This window comes from Bubalus kerabau, chromosome 22, assembly GCF_029407905.1.
Source record: "Bubalus kerabau isolate K-KA32 ecotype Philippines breed swamp buffalo chromosome 22, PCC_UOA_SB_1v2, whole genome shotgun sequence".
NCBI lineage: Eukaryota > Metazoa > Chordata > Mammalia > Artiodactyla > Bovidae > Bubalus > Bubalus kerabau.
Genome location: NC_073645.1, coordinates 26,888,511 through 26,906,771, shown reverse-complemented (window position 1 = coordinate 26,906,771; position 18,261 = coordinate 26,888,511). Strand labels below are relative to the sequence as shown.

Sequence of the window (18,261 nt, the reverse complement as noted above, 5' to 3'; positions counted from 1 at the left end):
CCTGGCTAGGGTGGTCTGAAGCCTGAAAGGCTCCACCGTCTGGTCATGAACCCATACTGAACCTGTGTGTGTGTGTGTGTGTGTGTGTGTGTATGTGTGCATGTGTGCGCTTTAGAGGGGAGGTTGCCCCCAAGTCCAGGCTTCTAAGTGCTGCTTGTTGCTCAAATCTGCAGCGTCATCTACCCTCCCCACCCCATGAATAATCATCCACTCCAGAGGAGATGTCAGAATTTTAGAGGACTACACCCTGAGGGTGCTCAGAAACGTTAGCAAGGTGGCCACAGGCCATTGAACATGATTTTGCTGGCAGGGTTGTGGGTTGGCAAAGCTTTTGTACCTATGTATTTATATTCTGCCCCTTGGCCACTGAGAATTTGCTTCTGGAGGTGGGGGTAGTCCCCAGGTGTTGCTGCTAGCGACCCCTTTGGTGCTTTAAACCCAGTAGGTTTTCAGTCATTAGCCAGCCAGTCGTATTTCAGGGTGCCCAGCAGATTGCCAGGCCTGGGATACCTCAGAGGGGTGAGAGAACACAGTTCCTACCCATGGGGAGACTGGGAGGACATAGTCACCCCAGTGAAATGGACAGGGTGACAGCATGTGTCCAGTGCTGGGTCATCCTGAGTCAACAAGTAATAAACAAAGGCAGAGCTAGTAAGTGGCTAGTTGTGAGAAACAGACTGCAAGAGAGGACCACAGACTTGCTAGGCTGGTGGGCCCACATCAGATGATGAAATCTGGGAGGCTTTCAAATTGGGTGCAGCCAACTGTTATCAAGATGGGTCTTTGACACTGGAGTCTCTGCCACTTAATAGTGGGGGTCAGTGGGCCCCAGGCAGAAGGAGAAGGGGCATTAGCCCAGCATTGGTGGAGCCCTTGCCTTGGGAGCGGCAGCCCTGGGATCCTCTGCCCTGCTGGGTCAGCTGGATCTTGGGGATCAACCCGTTCTAATTTGAGACTCCCCTGCCTGTCATAGGACTTAGTACATGGGGCCCTTTGAATAGAAGGTTAGATCCAATTGGTACCTTAGGTGGGCTGGCATGATGAACTTCTCCAGCAGGAAGCCAGAGCTGCAATCAGCTCCCTAAATGAGAACTCCCCTTTCCTGGCTGTTGGAATGTATTCATTCAGACCTCTGTGGCCATAACCTTTAGCAGCCTGTCCCAAACATTAAGCATCTGTTCATCTGGAAGATCTGGGAAAGTGGAGGAACTGGGTCCTGAGGAGATACTGTAACCTCAAGGGACCTGGAAAGCAGTGACAACCTACCCAGGGGACACAGTGCTGTGTCCTGGCTAAAACATTTCTGTATGCATTAGAAGGAGGGACTCCTTTCTCTGTGTGCCTGCGTCCCAGAGCCGTGGTGCACAGTTTGGGGTGCAGAGTATAGGCTAACTTTTGGCCCCTACTTGTCCCAAGCAGTCTTTGGACAGTAAACAACTTATACAACTATATGCGACAGCCCTCGTCTTCGCCAGCTATTCCCACCCTGTGTTGGTATGAGCAGGTGAAGGAAGGTTGTCATTGGGTTTCCACTTGGTCTAGGGCCAGGGGCAGCTGGCAGGGGTTTAGGGAAAATAAGACCTCCTCAGTAAACTGAGCCACTGTGCCCAAGTAGAGGATTTCCCCACACTTCCTAGCTTCTTGCCTCTAACTGTAATTTTCATCAGCAAAGGGAGCAGTGGGTACTTACTGGCACTTTCTAATTAAGCGTGGGCAGGTCCCAGGCCTTCTAGGAATGATTAGGCCATAGCTTTGGGTCATTAATTGGTCACAGTCCAGGTCTGAGCATGGCCCTCCCTCCACAGGAACTGGGCTGGGCTTCAGTCTCAGTTCTCTGGAGCTGAGCTGCTGGTCTGAATTGCATCAAGGGTGTTTCCTTGTTGAAAGGAGCAGGACTTGGAAGTCTTGGAAGCCACAGACATTTCTGGGCCTAATGAGCTGAGCAGATGGAAAGCGACCCAAGATGGCCCCAGAGTGGGTGGGCTGGTGGAACGGAGGCATCGCAGAGATTCTGTAGTTGCGTCTGTGGAGGAGGGCGAGTGTGGCAGGTGAACTTGAGACTCTAGGGCTTCCTCTCTGGGGGAGGCTGAACGCAATCCCTAGATGCTTGCCATCTGCCTGAAATGACCAGAGATGGGGAAATAGAATCCATGCGTTTTTTAATCCAGAAGGAAGGGAAACTCCACCCGGGGAAACATGACTCCAAGTAAAGTACGTGCAGGCAGAATGTTTAATTGCAAACCTTTCTTGAGACCCGGCTGCTGGGTAACCTTATCCTGGTCACTCCTGCAGCCAGAGGAGGGTTTACCTGGGCCCCTGATGCAGACCCAGTAAACAGAGCTGGCTTTCTCCAGTGACCTCTGCCCTGTCCCCTTCCCCTCCACCTGCTCCTTCTCTGCGGTTCATCCCTAGGGTTTCCCACACAACCAGCTCAGGCGGGCTTGAGAAACTCTGATGTGGGGGTGGGGCAGTGGGAGCAGGGCTGGAATTGTGATGATATGGGCTGATGATCTAGGATGATCGAGGTTTGGAAGCAAGCAGACCAGCAAACAACGAGGGAAAGGGGCCTGGAGGGTATCCGTGGCTTACCTCCAGGGAGGCCTCTGACCCTTTCTTTAGCTCAGGGTTTACACAGTTTGTCCAGGAGGGTGGGCTGGGCATGGGGGTGGGAGGCTCTGGCAAGTCCCAGAGGTCTGGGATAACCTGGAATGGGGGCTCATTTCCCCACTCCCACATCTAGTCACCAGTTGTTGTTCAGTCACTCAGTATCCGACTCTTTGTGACCCCTTAAACTGCAGCACGCCAGGCTTCCCTGTCCTTCACTATCTCCCAGAGTTTGCTCAAACTCATGACTATTGAGTCAGTGATGCCATCCAACCATCTTATCCTCTGTCACCCCTTCTCCTCCTGCCCTCAATCTTTCCCAAAGTCAGGGTCTTTTCCAGTGAGCCGGCTTTTCGCATCAGGTGGCTGAAATATTGGAGCTTCAGCTTTAGCATCAGTCCTTCCAATGAATACAGAGGGTTGATTTCCTTTAGGATCGACTGGTTTGATCTCCTTGCTGTCCAAGGGACAGTCACCAGAGAGCCAGTTTTTCTTGTGGGTTCAGGTCAAGTCTTAGATAGCGACAATGCCCTCTGACTCTTCGACCGTTTTGAATAGTAAAGGAGCAACGGCAGGCATTCCTGGTCCTGTGCTGATCAGTCCTAGACTAGGAGTTAGGAAGCCTGGTCTCCTGTCCTCGCTCTGCCACTTACAGGGGGAGCACACCTGCGATGAAACCACCATAGTGGGTCAGGCCGGTAGCTTTGAGGCTGTGTGCACAGAGCAGAGGAAGAGCCTGAGGGTCTGAGAGGCTGGGCTGAGGTCTCACAGCCATGATAAGGAAGGTCCTAAGAGTGGCTGACTCCAGAGTCTGTGCCTCTTCCCTGGCGAATCGCCATCCTAGGTCCTAGGTTCCTCCTTTGCAAAAGGAGGGGCCTCCCAGCTGCCGGAGCCAGCAAGCCTGTGATTAATTCTCCCTGGGAGGTGATGGGAAGCCCCTAATTACTAGAGAGGATGGAGCAGGGGTCATGCTAAGCCCAGTTAAGCCCTTCCTCTGGGTCCCGCTTGGTTGGCCAGGGAGAAAGACTGCTGTCTGATGGCCTGCGAGTGAGGGCAGGCTCTTTCCAAGAGGGCCCACTCATTTGGGGCCTCCTTCTGGCGTGTTGTGCATAACGTCTGTAGGAAGGGGAGATGTGGGTGGAAGGCAGTTGTAGCCAGCAGAATTTGGGATTCAAGGAGCTGGAAGTCAACAGGGGGGATGGGGTGGGCTATAACCCCCAGAAAAACCCCAGAGCATCCGGCCACAGTTGGTGGAGCCGGTTATGTATGAGAGTTTCCTCTGTGTCCGTCTGGTTTTGTAGCATTCTTCACTGTTGACTTCTGTCTGGGCCAAGTTCTGTCTCTTCTTGGTCTCAGGCTCTCAGAATTAGTCTGCCTCCCTCCGTGTTCCTCAAGGGTTGTACAGACTTCTCAGATCACCCAAAACTTTATTTAAAAAGATGCCATTCAGTCCTGATCACGAAGTGTGATTAAATATCCCCGCTCCTGAATTTACATATAGGTAGACAGTCCAGTGTAGTTAAGAGCATAGGGATTAAACTCAGCTGGACTTGGGTTCAATCCTTTGCTCTGTATTTTCCTAGCTGTGTGACCTTGGGCAAGTTATTTGGCTTCTCTGAATCTCAACTTCCTCTTGTGCAAAATGGGGGTGTCAGTGGTAGCTACCTCATTGAGCTGAAGATTAAATGAGCTAATGCATATGAGTGCTTTGCACTGTGCTGGCACATAGTAACCATTACCTAAATGGTTTCTACAGTTTATTGTATGAGATACATGTTTATATATGATATAAAGTAAAGCATATCCCTGGATGTTTATTTATGTCAGTAGTTTATTTTGGGCTTGTGAGGACAGGGACAGCCTTTTCACTTAATGTTCTTTCTTGTTGGGATCACATAAAACATGTCATAAATACCCCATTTCAGGGTGGCAACACTCAGCTGTATTTGCTTTGCTTTATAGCTGTCTCCTTGGGTGCGTTTCAGAACAAACACTCCGCACGGCACGAGGCTAACTCTGTGACTTAGAGATTGGAGTGGAGAAGGGACTAGATTCAGGGCTCGTTTCCTTGGCTGTGAACTGAGCAGCCAAACATACAGCCTCACACTCCTGTGTGCAAAACCCTTGTTGTGGACTCAGTGTTCGTGCCTCCCCCAATCCCTCCTGCTAAGTCCACATGTTAAAGTCCAGATCCCCAGTATGATGGTATCTGAGGTGGAGCCTTTGAGAATTAATTAGGTCCAGATGTGGTCATGAAGGTAGAGCCCCAGTGATGAGTTTAGTGTCCTTATAAGAAGAGAAGGAAACCAGAGCTCTTGTCTCCACCGTGCGAAGGTACGACAAGGTGACCAGGAAGCAGGTTCCACCAGGAACCTTGATCTGGGGTTTCCAGCTTCCATGACTGTAAGAAATAAACATTGTTGTCTAAGCCACCCAGTCTGTGGAGTTTTATTACAGCGGCCCAAGCAGATCAGACAGCCCTGCTCCAGGCAGTGAAGCCCACCACTCTGATGCCAGGGTGTCCGCACGCACCTCCTCTTCGCTCCCGTTCCTTCCTTTTCACGACCCCGGCTTCTCTGGCTACTTTGTTCCCCTCTCTGGTGGATTTCCCCTCACACCTCCTGAATCAGAATCACCAGGCAGAGGCCCGGGATTAGGGATTTTTACTGAGCTCCCCAGGTGATTCGGATGGACAGGGCATCCTGGCAAGGGGACTGGTGCAGGGACCTAGAGCTGCCCGGTCTGCTCTGAAGGCGGAAGGAGCAAATGTCTTAATGCTGGGTCGGAGACCTCACAGCAGGCACCGGGGGAAGTTCAGAGGAGTAGCTCTGAGGTTGTGTGGGGGACCCTCCCTCTAACCGAGGCCTCGCCCAGGAAGGCGTGTCTTTGGTGGGGGTTTAGGTGAGAGGAACAGAAATGGTGCGAACAATAGGCCAGATTGTGTGGGTCTTCTCCGGTCAGCAGTCCTGCCCACCTCCTGGGCCAGGCAGGCTTCCATGGTGGCCTGAGGCCGTCAGTGGTCCAGAGCCTGACTGAGCACTGGGAACTGGGGTGACACTGGGAATGGGGTCCTGAAATGCCTTCATTTCAGAAAAGTCTACAGATCTTCCACACGCTAACTTCCCTCCTGCACATCTGTGTCTCAGCCAGAAGGCCAGTGTGGTCATTCAATGGGGCAGAGTGTTTGCTAGGCACGAACTCTGTGCCGGGCGCAGAGCTAAGACTCAGGGACACCGGGATGAATCACACGTCTCTGAAATGCTCATAGGCTCCTGAAGCAGGTTTAGAGTGGGTTCCGAGGATCAACTGAGGCAGAATCAGCTGGAGTGGTTTGTTTAAAACATAGACGCCCAGTTTCAACAAACATACCGCTCTGGTGAGGGGTGTTGATACTGGGAGAGGTTGTGCAAGTATGGAGGCGGGGATAGAAGGGAACCCTGTGTACCTTCTGCTCAGTTTTTCTGTGAACCTAAAACTGCTCTATAAAAATTGTTTAACAAAAGAAAATGTAGATGGCTGAGCCTCCAAAACCCAGGTCTACTTATGCAGAATTGTGGAGGGTGGGGTTCTGACATCTGTGATTTTGGAAGATGCTTTGCAGGATCTCATTCACCGTAAAGTTTGAGAATCAGTGGAAATTAGCTACTTACATTTTTTTTAAACAAGCCCAAATTTATGTTCATTGTATAAAGTACATAACAAGAAGATGGAAATTAAAACCACTTGTAACCCTACCCACCTAATATAATCATCCTTAGCATTTTATTGAATACCCTTCCAGGTGTGTGTATGTGTTTAGACATGTGTGTAGCATCCATGTATACCTGACACTATGCTAAAGCCCTGGGGACAAAGATGAGAGAAAGAATGATCTTGGTATGGAATACCCACAGTCATGGGAAATGATGATCGGTGCAGCTTGAGGCCCTGCCTTAGTTACCCACTCACCTTCTCTTACCTGTCCCCCACAGGTATACATCATCAACGTGACCTGGTCCGACTCCACATCCCAGACCATCTACCGGAGGTACAGCAAGTTCTTTGACCTGCAGGTGAGTGAGTCTGAGCTCAGGTGGGGCCTGGTTCCATATGAAGTGGCCTGAGCCTCTGGTGGGCTAGCCTGTCTCATTCCTCGCTCATCCAGAGACCCTCTTCCAGCAATCTCAGGGTCAGAGTTTAGGCAGAACAGAGGGATGGAGGAGGGCACCTTGGCAGTCAAGCTGGGCTGAGCTCAGTCTTGGATGTTGCAGACAGACACTTGGGGCTGTGTTGACTTCTTAACATGACTGTTAACAGTCATGCCTTGTCACCCTGACGCGTTCGGAGGCTAGGAAGATGGCCGTGGGTGCTGTGTGCCTGAGCAGACATGTGTCTATAAACATACAGAGTGAGACACAAGCCACCACATCATTGTAGGCAAAGAAAAGCAAACACACAGAAAAGACTGAAACAGAAAATAAGCAATGTCTTCAACTACAGACACAAACTGGGCATACCACTGTGTCTGTCTGACTGAATAAGGCTCTGCTGTCCTGTTTGCATGCATATATAATATGTGTGTCTCTTTCCCATACCCAGACATGTCACATGGGGGATGGTAACATTGTTCCCACAGCTCCACTGTAGACACCTCCCTTGATGTCAGTTAATTTGGCTAGGCTTCTTTAGGTCACAAGCAACAGTTTCGCACTCAAACTGGCTTAGATGAAACGGAGACTTGGTTGGAAAGATATACCAGGGCAGCTTATGCAGTCAACCAGATGGTTGGAAGGGAGAGTGAGACAGTGGCTCCAAGAATGCCTGAAACAAGGCTGTGCTCCCTCTGTCTTGTCTTGGCTTCTCTCTGGGCACTGTCCTCAGCGGTTTGGCAGTCAGTGGCTCCCAAATTTCCTACCTTGTGGTTTCCAGCAGCAGAGACTGCCTCTCTCCCAGTTCTAAATTGAAAAACCCCAGGCAAGACTCTGATTGGCCTGACTTAGATCAGGTGCCCTCTCTGCACCAATCATTACAGCCGAGGCTGGAGGGGCATGAACACCAACATGACCACTAGCAGGCCCACCCCTGTTTATCAGAAGCTGAGAGCTTCCAGACTCTTCCTTAGGGCCATGAGCCTGGTTTAGGCCTATTAAAAACACAAAGAAGGGACATCCACAGCTGGCCCTCACAACCGAGGTCCACTTCTTCCTCTGGTGGTGAGTCATCTTGGAGATGCCAGGCTTGCACGTTTACCTCCAAGTACTTGATTTTATCCCATTGTCCTTATGGCTCTGCCTATGAGATGAGCCAGAGGTGAGCCAGCTTCCTGCATTACAAATCCTCTCTTAATCCGACAATATGGGATTGCGAGCCACTCCTTACCCTTCTCACTTCCTCCTCTTCCCTCATCAATTCCTGTCCAGTCTCCTTGTGTCCTTCTGGTGTAAACTGTTGGAATTTGCTGATACCCCCTCAATGGGTATAGTGTGCTGGACAGGAAATGATCACTTAGTTGGGGAGAGGGAACCCTGAAAGGACTCATTGATGAGCCAGAAGGGGTCTGAGAGCCAGCGGAAACTCTCAAATCAGAACTTTTCTTCCCCCCTTTTCTGTTCTACTCCCCCACCCCCTCCCTAGTTACAGAATCTCACAAGAAAGGAATGCTGCTCCCCCCACTTCTCCCTTGCCTGGAGGGCTCATTTCCTGTGTGTCGAGAGGGGACACATGGCATGAAGCCGCTTATGTGATGCGCTGGCCCTAGTCATGAGCATGACCAGGCCTGTCCACATGGGTCATCGCCACCCTGTAGATGCAGTTTGAAAGGGTGGTTCTTTGGAATTTAACCTTTCAACCAAGTATCTTTCAGAACTTGACATAAGGACATATAGTGGCATTCATTTCAGAAAGCCTTTCTCATTTATCAAGATCTCTGATTTTAATATGGCGGCTCCTAAAAGACGAAGAATAAACAGCATTGCTAATTCCATCTCTGGTCACTGGTGGCTCTCAGATCTCAGTTCTGAGCTGAGGCCCTGGGGATGCATTTCCTGGGGCCAGTTGCTGGCTCTGTCACTCTAACTCCGGACAGGTTCCTTAACTTCTCCACTTTCTCATCTGTAGAATGAAGATTCTAATGGTACCCACCCAGTAGGGTTGTCGTGAGGATTAAATGAGTGAATCCATGTTTCTCCTGACACATGGTTGTCTAGTACGTTTCTCAGTGTTAATGGTGACAAGATTGCTGGGATGCCTGGTTGAAGGGTGTGGGGGCTTAGTACCTCCTGTCACGGTATTGCTTTCTTGTTTCCTGCCCTTGGCTTCACTCTGCTGAGGAGCCGAGCAGTGCCCAGTCCTCTGTCAGAGTGTTCAGAGCCCCACAGGCTCTCTCTGGAGTTTGCCACTCAGGCAGGACGGAGTGAGTTGGGAATGGAGGTGTGGCCCTCAGGGGCCTGCTCTCAGAATCCTTCTGCTCCTCCCCTGGTAGGCTGAGCTCCACATTGGAACCCTGGAAGTCCTGGGCTGACTAAGCCAGCCTGGGGAAAGCTGCTTAACTGGCTTTACTACCTCATGGTTCTGAGTTTCCTGGGGATCATATACTTTATATCCCAAATATTGCAGGAGGTATACTAAAAAGTTATTCATTGTTTACCTGAGATTAATATTTTATCCTTTGTCCTGTATTTTTACTTGCTACATCTGGCAGCCTTAGGCTGACTGTGCATGATGAGGGTGGAAGTATAAAGATGAGGAAGCCAAGGCTGGAGTGAATGGGCCTTTGATAAGGCCTCTACCTGGAGAAGGCAATGGCACCCCACTCCAGTACTTTTGCCTGGAGAATCCCATGGACGGAGGAGCCTGGTAGGCTGCCATCTATGGGGTTGCACAGAGTCGGACACAACTGAAGTGACTTAGCAAGCAAGCAAGGCCTCCACCACATGTGCACTTTTGCAGAGCAGAAGTGGCCCAGGCTGAGGGACATTCAGTTGAGAATAAGGTCCTGTCTTTCTAGAGGTCTGTATCTGATGGGGGAAATAGGCTTTTAAGCAATTAAATCCACTATAGATGAAATGAATACTAGATTGAGGTACAAGTAATGTGCTGAGGGATGGAGAGGAAGGAAAGAACATTCTTGCGAGGGGGCAGCTAAGAAGATGCACATATGGTTTTGATTGGTGACGGAAGCCAAGAGTGATAGAGCCAACCACCCCCACTCCAGGTAGAGGGGATTTGGTTGCTTTTTGAGATTTATAGTTATTGGGGTAAAATGTGTCCCTAACTTATGCCATATTTTTTTCATTTATGTCTGCTTGTCTGCCTGCTCTTCATATGTCCATCCATCCATCCATCCATCCATCCATCCTCAATCCATCCAGTCTTAAGTGCCTACCTTCTATGTCCCAGGCACGATGCCAGGCTCTGGGTGGGGATTTATTGGTGAGCAAAAGCAGATCTGGTTACTGCTTTTATGGGACTTACAGCTTAGTGAGGGAAGACAGGTTTTAGTTTAAAATATACATACATATTATTTTATACTATGATAAATGCTGCAAAGAAAAGCACTATAGACATGTTCTAGGGAAACGTTATACTCTGTTAGAAGAGCAGGCTTCCCTGAAGAAGTTAGTTTATCTGACAAATCAGTGAGTTCTTATACTTTATTTTGGGGATCAGAGTTTCTTTTGTACATCCTTTCAGACATGCATGAATGTACATATACAATTCTGATCACCTTCTTGGTCATTCACACCCACCTCAAACCCTTCCAAGGGAACTAGAAAAGGACCCTCTACTCTGCCCCACAGCTTCTCTCCCTGTGTCTTCTGCCTTGAGCCTTCAGACTCAGTGGTTCTCCTTCCTTCTCACCCAGGAGGCTGCGCCCTGAGCCCAGCTCCTTCTCCTGCCCGCTGGGAAGCACCAGATATGGAGCCTTTAGACCTGTGCTATACAGCGCAGTGGCCACTAGCCACATGTGGCTAGTTACATTTAAGTTAATTAAAAAACATAAATTTTAAAAATTAAGTTTAATTTTTTAAGTAATTTTTCATTTACTTGGTTATCTGGCTGTTCTGGGTCTTCACGGCTGTGCAGGCTTTCTCTGGTTGCGGCCCGCGGGGGCTGTTCTTCGTTGCAGTGCTCAGGCTTCTCATTGCCGTTACTTCTCCTGTTGCACAGCATGGGCTTTAGGTGTGCGGGCTTCAGGAGTCACAGCTCTTGGGCTCTAGAGCACAGTGCTCTACAGCAGATACAGAACTTTTCTATCATCTCAGGAGGTTCTGTTTGTCTGGGCTGCCTCTGACCATCTGGGACACGCAACAGGCTCCATCTGGCTTTATGCCCACCCAGGAATGCTCTGCCACTTCCCAAGGCCTCCCCAGTTGTCCTCTAACATCTTCCAGGGCCCCTGCAGCAGGAGGCAGGCTGCATTCCGCCATGACTTGCCATATCCATAGACAGTTCAAATTCAACAACTCTTCCAAACACCTCTTCTGGAAACCAGGTCAGTTACTAGAGAGGGCTTCTAAGGGCATTTCAGATGTCACATTGGGAACAGATAGAGGAGAGGCTCTTGGTCTCCAAGTGGAAATTGGTTTCTTCTAAAAATAATTCACCACTCAGCCCTATCTGACCAGGAAAGGGACCTGTCCCAGAGGGAGCCGGCGGGGACAGTGTCTGATGTGGAGGCCTGTTTGGTTATAAAGATCTTGGGTTATAGGAGGTGGACGTGGAGGTGGAGTTAAGGGGAGAAGGAGGAGGGAGAAGGCCTGCAGATGCTCTTAAGTTGCCTTATTTTTGGCGCTGGACCATATTTCCAGCCTCTGTAAATTTCCTCGCACAGCTCCTTCACTGTTAAGTGTCTCCTCCAAGGCCTGGCCCCATTGAGGAAGGACCGGAAGGCTCTCTGAGGCTCCGGCTCCATCGAAGGTTGTTTCACAATCTGATTACAAGACGCGGGGATGCAATAATTGCTCTGCAAACATTGACTCCATAGTGCTGCTGGCCCCTTAGTCTGAACTCCGGCCAGTGAGTGCACAGGATCAATATTTGACCAGACCAGGGAGAGGCCCTTTAGCCTCCCCCACGCTGTTTGGAAGATAGAGTTAAGAAAGCTGTTCAGGTTTGCTCTAAAGGACTTAACCTATTTTGAAGATCTTTTTTATCTCTCTTCCTTATTCGTCTCTCCAGCCTGTCCACCCACTTACCCACCCAGGGTCACACAGTCCTCCAAAAGCCAGGCTAATGATGGGTGAGGAAAACTATAATCCTTGAATCGTTAATAACCGACCTTAGGAGGGATGTGTATGTGACGGGGGACATGTTCTGATGTAATGTATGGAGAGTCATAGGATCACGGCATTTTTATAATTAGAATTCTACTTCCAGTCCATCATTTCACTGGTAAACATCTATGCTCATTTTTCTATTCATTAAATTTATATGAACTTTAGTTTAGTTTGGTGTCCAGAGCAGGCCTCTGCTCGGGTCAAACTGGGGTGATCCTGGTGTGTGCAGGGGTCAACTTGAGAGTAGAAGAGGTGTCTGGGGGAGGTGTCTTTCTTGCCGGCTCTTTTAGTCATCAAAGCAAGCCCTGTGTTGTTTGAGATCATTGACCCTAGACTAAAGCCTGGAGGAGGTAACTTGCCAAGTTCTAAGAACAGTTTTATACCCAGGATTCTGGAGAGTTCCAGCACCTAGTGTGGCAGTTCTAGAACCAGCGGTGCAATGAGCTGAGGCTCATTGTGATTGCCCACAGGCCCCAGACAGACAAGAACACTGACCTTAACCGAGATCAGTTCCCTATCCCAGGAAGCCTCCTATTGTTTGCCACGGCAAAAATGGGAACATAGAGGGTGCCTAAGTAAATTGTTGTCTCATACCACTTCGTACAGCAGTCAAAAAAAATGAAATTGTCCTGTGGATGGAGCACTAAGAAATGTTAATGAATGACCGATGCAAGTTTCAAAAAATTGTATGACAGTAGTTATGCAAAAACAAGATATATCTTTTACAAATACATACACAGAATAAATACATAATTATTCTTAAAAGGTCTGGAAGGATGCATTCCAAATTGGTAATGGAGTTATCTCTGAAAGAGGTTTGGGGACATGGGTAGGAGGAAGGGCTTGGTTAAAGGGGAATCTTAGCTTTCTTTGTAATGTTTTACTTTTTTAAAAAAAGGAGAATGGGTTCATATATTATTTACAACATTTATATATAATAATTAAAAGGATACCTGTGGGAGGAGGTGGGAAAAGCGGGAGGTCTAAAATAAACTATGTCTCTCCTGGTCGTTACAGTGTTTGTGGAGGTTGTTGTTCAGTCCCTCAGTCATGTCCGACTCTTTGTGACCCCATGGACTGCAGCACGCCAGGCTTCCCTGTCCTTCACCATCTCCTGGAGCTTGCTCAAATTCATGTCCATTGAATCAGTGATGCCATCCAACCATCTTGTCCTCTGTCGTCCCCTTCTCCTCCCGCCTTCAACCTTTCCCAGCATCAGAGTTTTTTCTTAAGAGTCAGCTCTTCGGATCCGGTGGCCAAACTATTGGGGCTTCAGCATCAGTCCTTCCAGTGAATATTCAGGATTGATTTCCTTTAGGACTGACTGGTTTGATCTCCTTGCAGTCCAAGGGACTCTCAAGAGTCTTCTCCAACACCACAGTTTAAAAGCATCAATTCTTCAGCGTTCAGCCTTCTTTATGGTCCAACTCTCACATCCGTACATGACTACTAGAAAAACCATAGCATACATTATAGTATAATGGGACAGAAAACACACAGGTTAAAAAAAATAAACATGAAGAACATATCTAACAAGATAAAGTGAAAATGATGATTAAAATCATATTACCTCATATTTACTGAACCAGCATTCTAGATCATTCCTGTGGAATGAAACTGATTAGACTCCATTACAGCAAACCCCAGGGACGTGTCCAAATTATCTTGTCAAACTGGAATCCTGTGTTCAAATATTGCATACAGCACATGAACATGTGTGTATTGGGCCAAGAGACGCTTGGGTGGTGGTTCTTGTGTCATGATGAACCACACTGAGAGCTTCATGGCTGTGGAGTGTGGTGGTTAAGGGTAGGTAATCCAGGGCTAGAGAGGTTAGATTCCAAGACCAGCTCTATCACTTACTAGCTGTATATAACCCTCAGTGAGTTATTTAACCTCTCTGTACCTCGGTTTTCTCATCTGTGTGATGGGGATAATAAAAATATCTGCCTCATGGGTAGGATAGAAGGAATGAAATGAGACAATCCATGTAAAGAAAGCTCTGAGAATAGTGACTGGTGTGAAACCCCTAGACAGAGAAGCTGAGCCTTCATCAGTTAGGTCCTCAGAAACGTAACTCCAAGAGAAAAATAGCTGGACATCCCCACTCTAGCTGGAGGCCAAGGTTTCTTCCTGTGCCCCATTTATACTTCACTTTCACCAAATGAAGTTTATACTTCACTTTCACGAAGTAGTTATGTCTGCCGCCTCTGTCTGTGAGAGAGGCAGGTGGTGGTGGTAAGGGTTTAACAGATAACTCTTTCACGTCCAAAGTGTAACTAATTATCAACCCACCTTCCTCTGTTAGGAAAACACAGCTGTTTAGAAAGTAAGAATTGATCAACAGTTTCTCCTTGCCCTTGGAAAGAGGCATCATTCAGATTCCTGACGGGCACAGGGGGATTCAGGGAGCCCTGTGAATAGCTCCTGAGAATTCTGTGGCTGGCCTCCCCTCCCCCAGGAGCTGGCTCTGCCTCGGCAGCTCCCTTTCATCTGGCCCTGTGGCCTGAGGGTGAACTCCAGCTTCCTCTCTGTCTCTACTGATTTCCACTTTGGCAGTTCTGCCTAGCATAGGGGTGAGGATGGGCGGGGTGGGGGGGTGCGGTGGGGTGTCTGTTCTCCAGGGAGTGTTAGGCGGGAAGGCCTGGGAAAGTGGCATCTCCAGGCCAGCTCAGGATGGAAAGCCGTTGACCACTGAGTTGGACTCCTGGGTTGCTTGGCGGATTTATTTATTTATCTATAAACTTGAAGGCGGGTTTATTTTTTTCTGCTCTAAGTAGATGGAATTTGCATGGTTTGTACAATGATGCCTTCTTGTGCAGTTTCTCCAACTCCATGGGTTTAGGAATGACCTTATACAGGAGGGTTCTTGCAGGTCCAGGATAGATGGGGAGAGGTGGCCGCAGGCAGGGTACATAGGAGAGGGTCTCTGCACATCTGTGCCAGGTGCATGCTGTCAGCCACCCCCACCGCCTGCCCTGGGCAGAGCCTAAGGGTGCAAAGAGAAGAGAGGGGCTTGTCTGAAGGCCTGAAGCAGCCCAGAGCTGTGGGGTCCTCGCCATGCTGCAACTGACTTGGGGAAATTAATCTTTTCCTATACAGATGAGTACTTGGTCTGTGAGTGCCTGTTTTGGTACCTGCACGTGTTTGGTGAATTCGTCTTCCTGACCAATGATCTGTAGGTGATCTTGGCACACGTCTCCAGAGGAGTTCCTCAGGGACCAAACCATGTCTGGCAAGACCCTCCCTGGAACCACAAAGGAGTTGGGAGCCACCTCTGCCTTGTTCTCTGGGTTCATCCTCTCTCAGGGTCAAGGTGGGATTGTCACATGGCAAGGGAAAATGTAGACATTGACGAAAATTGTAAAAAAAAGCTGTAATGTCCTCTAGATGGTAAATCTTGGCACGAACAGCCTCTGGGTGAAATCTGGTGAGGGTGGACACTGAGGGGCTTAGAGGGGGCTGCCTGCTCCCCCAGTGACTGTCCTGCAGGGTGGATGAAAACGTGTCTTTCAGGGAGAGAAATCAGCTGTGTGCAAATATCATAAAATGGGAGGTACATGCTTGCCAACCAGCTTTAACCAGATCTGCTGGAGAATTAGGGTAGAAATCATCTACCAGGAAGATAGCATATCTAGCACTCATGTTGCCACTTTCTGGCCTGGTGCCCATGACAGGCATCACTAATCGATTATGGTACATTCTCATCCTCTGTCAATGGCTGACATTGTTCACTGATCTGGATGGAGCCTGGGATCTCAGAGTCTTTCTAAAAACAAAACCCCAAATAGCTTCAGGAAGACACTACCTATCAATTGGCAGTGGTACCTTGAGATGAAACTATTGGCCACCCCCTGATGTAGTCCATTTCCTTTGTTTGACAGATGAGGAAATGAGGCCCTACAAGGGGGAAGTGGCTCTTCTACATCACAGGGGCCGAAAGTGTCAGCAAGACTAGGACTCGGGTGCTGTAGCTTTAGTTCTCATTCCAGTGTGGAATTCTAGCCTCCCTTCCAGAAGTTTTCTTTCTGTTTTGGCTGAGGAGGGCAGGAAGCCCCCACTGCATCATCAAGAGAGCTCTTGGAGCGCAGGGGAGGGCAACCATTCACTCTCCCCGGCGAGAAGTGGCCTGTGCTCAGCAGAAGACTTCTCTCCGGCTCCCAGAAAGGTCCAACCTGCTGCTGCCTGAAGCTCAATCCATGTCCTACCTGCCGCTGCCCACTTCTCTCATTGGCTGATAAACCCCAGCTTTGCCAGAAGCAGCATCTGAGTCAGGCCACACCACCTGCCTGACTGCTCTGAGGTGTGTGCCTTGTTTCCTGGCATGAGGGTGTCATGGCAGGGTGTGTTTGGGTATTATGTTAGGCCTTGCCGCCCTCACCTCCCTCCTCTTCTGGTCTCAGGCTGCAAGATATGACCTAGAAAAACCCAGCTTTGCCCCTACCAGACCCCCATCGACCCCTCTTGTATAACCATGGGAAAGTTGGCTGGGAAATGGATGGGGGCAAATGTCCCCTTCAAACTGGAGAATGAAGGGAAGGAAGATCTATGGTGGTGGCCAGGTGAGTGGTGTGTACGTGTTTGCTCTGTGAAGCCTTTAGCTGTGACCAAGTCACTCCCTTCCCACAGGAAGGAATTTCAGATTAATCTTGGCACCTTGGAGGAGTGCCAGCTACATGCCTGCACAAGGCCTGGTTACAGGGATCCCAAGGGGAAAAGTCGGGGTCATCCTGGGTGGAAAAGCCAGGCTGGCAGCCTTGGCCTGAGCCAGAGCTCTCAGCTGGTGGGAGAATCAGGGTAGGGCAGAAGGCATGGAATGAGTGAGCAACCCCTGGTGTGGACCCCTGCAATCAGGCCTGCCACTTGAGCATCCCAGCAGACTTGCTGAGCTCTCAGCATCCATGCACCCTCCCCCGAGTAGCAGCAGCTGGTTTTGCTTTTGCCTCTTGGGGACCTGGGGTAGCCAGGGTAAACTGTGGGAGCCTGAGCTATGGGCTTGTTTGCGGGAAGACAGACCCCAGGTGAGCCAGAGGTGCCAGCGACACTGATTCCCTCACTGGCTCCCCACCACTCTGGTGGCCCCCAGCCCCCACGTGATGTTAGGGGCTGCCATTCCAGCATCTCAGGGCCATTTCCTCAGGCCAGGCCATTGTACGAGTTATTGGAGACTTGGAGTTCTTTCCTTTTTATTCAAATTTTAGCTAGAGCCAAGGAAAAAGATTTTCGTTCCTCAGAGACCTTCACAGTTGGGTGGTGACATCAGGCTCCAGAAGAGCCCATGGGGTTCCTGGAACCAACTCCCCCACTTTCTGAGTGGAGCAGTTTGTCCTGGTGGTGGGACACTCAGGCTTTGTTGTCAGACAGACTTACATGAGTGTGACCTCAGCCCCACCTCTTATCAGCTGTGTGACACTGAGCCGTTACTGGCCTCCAGGAGACAGCCTTCTCATCTGCTGAGTAAGTTAAGTGTTAGTCACCCAGTCATGCTCAACTCTTTGTGACCCCACAGACTGCAGCCCACCAGGCTTTTCTGTCCATGAGATTTTCCAGGCAAGGATACTGGTGTGGGTTGCCATTTCCTTCTCCAGGGGATCTTCCTGACCCAGGGATCGAACCCGGGTCTCCTGCACTGCAGGCAGATTCTTTACCGACTGAGCTAATGACTCTAATTGCAGAAGTAGCCTCATAGAGTCCTCACGACATTTCCAGGAGACAAGACACAGGCAACCTTTCCTGCTGAGCCTGGAGCAGCTCTGGAGCATCACTAGGATGGCGATCACTGCCCTGTGAACACTGATCCTGTCCAGCCCAGACGGGGGAAACATTTTCCCAGCTACGAAAGGGTCCTAGGCACCCCCAAGCTGCAGTAAAGAAGTGCTCCAGGGCTGGCCAAGAGACAGCCCCACACACCAGCCAGGGTCTGGCTCCGTCTGCTAAGTAGGGAACATTTATCTGGTGCCCAGCAGAACAAAGTGGCCGGTTCAGCCACGCTGGAAGGCTGAGTTCAGTGAGGGTGTGGGGGGGCTGCTGGGGCGGAGGCTAGGAATGGGGCGGGTGTGGGGGCGTCCCTGGGGCTAAATGGACCACATTCAGATATACCTTTAAAAAAATCCACCCAAACAGGAAGTATGAGGCTGGTGTATAGCTGGAGTTGGGAGGCTCTGGTGTTCGACAAGCGGCCTTTCTTCACTCTTAGAGAGACAGTGCCGGTCTGGTCTCCTAAGGAGCGGTTGCTCTCCATCTCTGGTGAAGGCTGTCCCGGCTGGCTCCCCAAGGAGACCGGGTTGTTTTTATCCTGAGATTCCCAGGGCTCCACCCCTCATCTTGGAACCTTGTGAGGAGGAATCCTCAGTGGGAGGGTGGAGAGGAAGCCCTCTCTGTGTGTGCTGGGTCCTGCCCA

The 18,261-nt window shown here is 49.8% G+C and overlaps 1 protein-coding gene across 2 annotated transcripts in view; it reads left to right on the top strand.

Annotated features, from left to right (window-relative positions):
- The window catches only part of SH3PXD2A (SH3 and PX domains 2A), a 248,259-nt gene that overhangs the window by 53,197 nt on the left and 176,801 nt on the right, over positions 1-18,261 (top strand). For both annotated transcript variants that reach the window (XM_055560250.1, XM_055560251.1), the window contains exon 2: positions 6,576-6,656. In XM_055560250.1, coding sequence (XP_055416225.1) covers positions 6,576-6,656 — 81 coding nt within the window. The remainder of the gene's footprint in view (positions 1-6,575; positions 6,657-18,261) is intronic.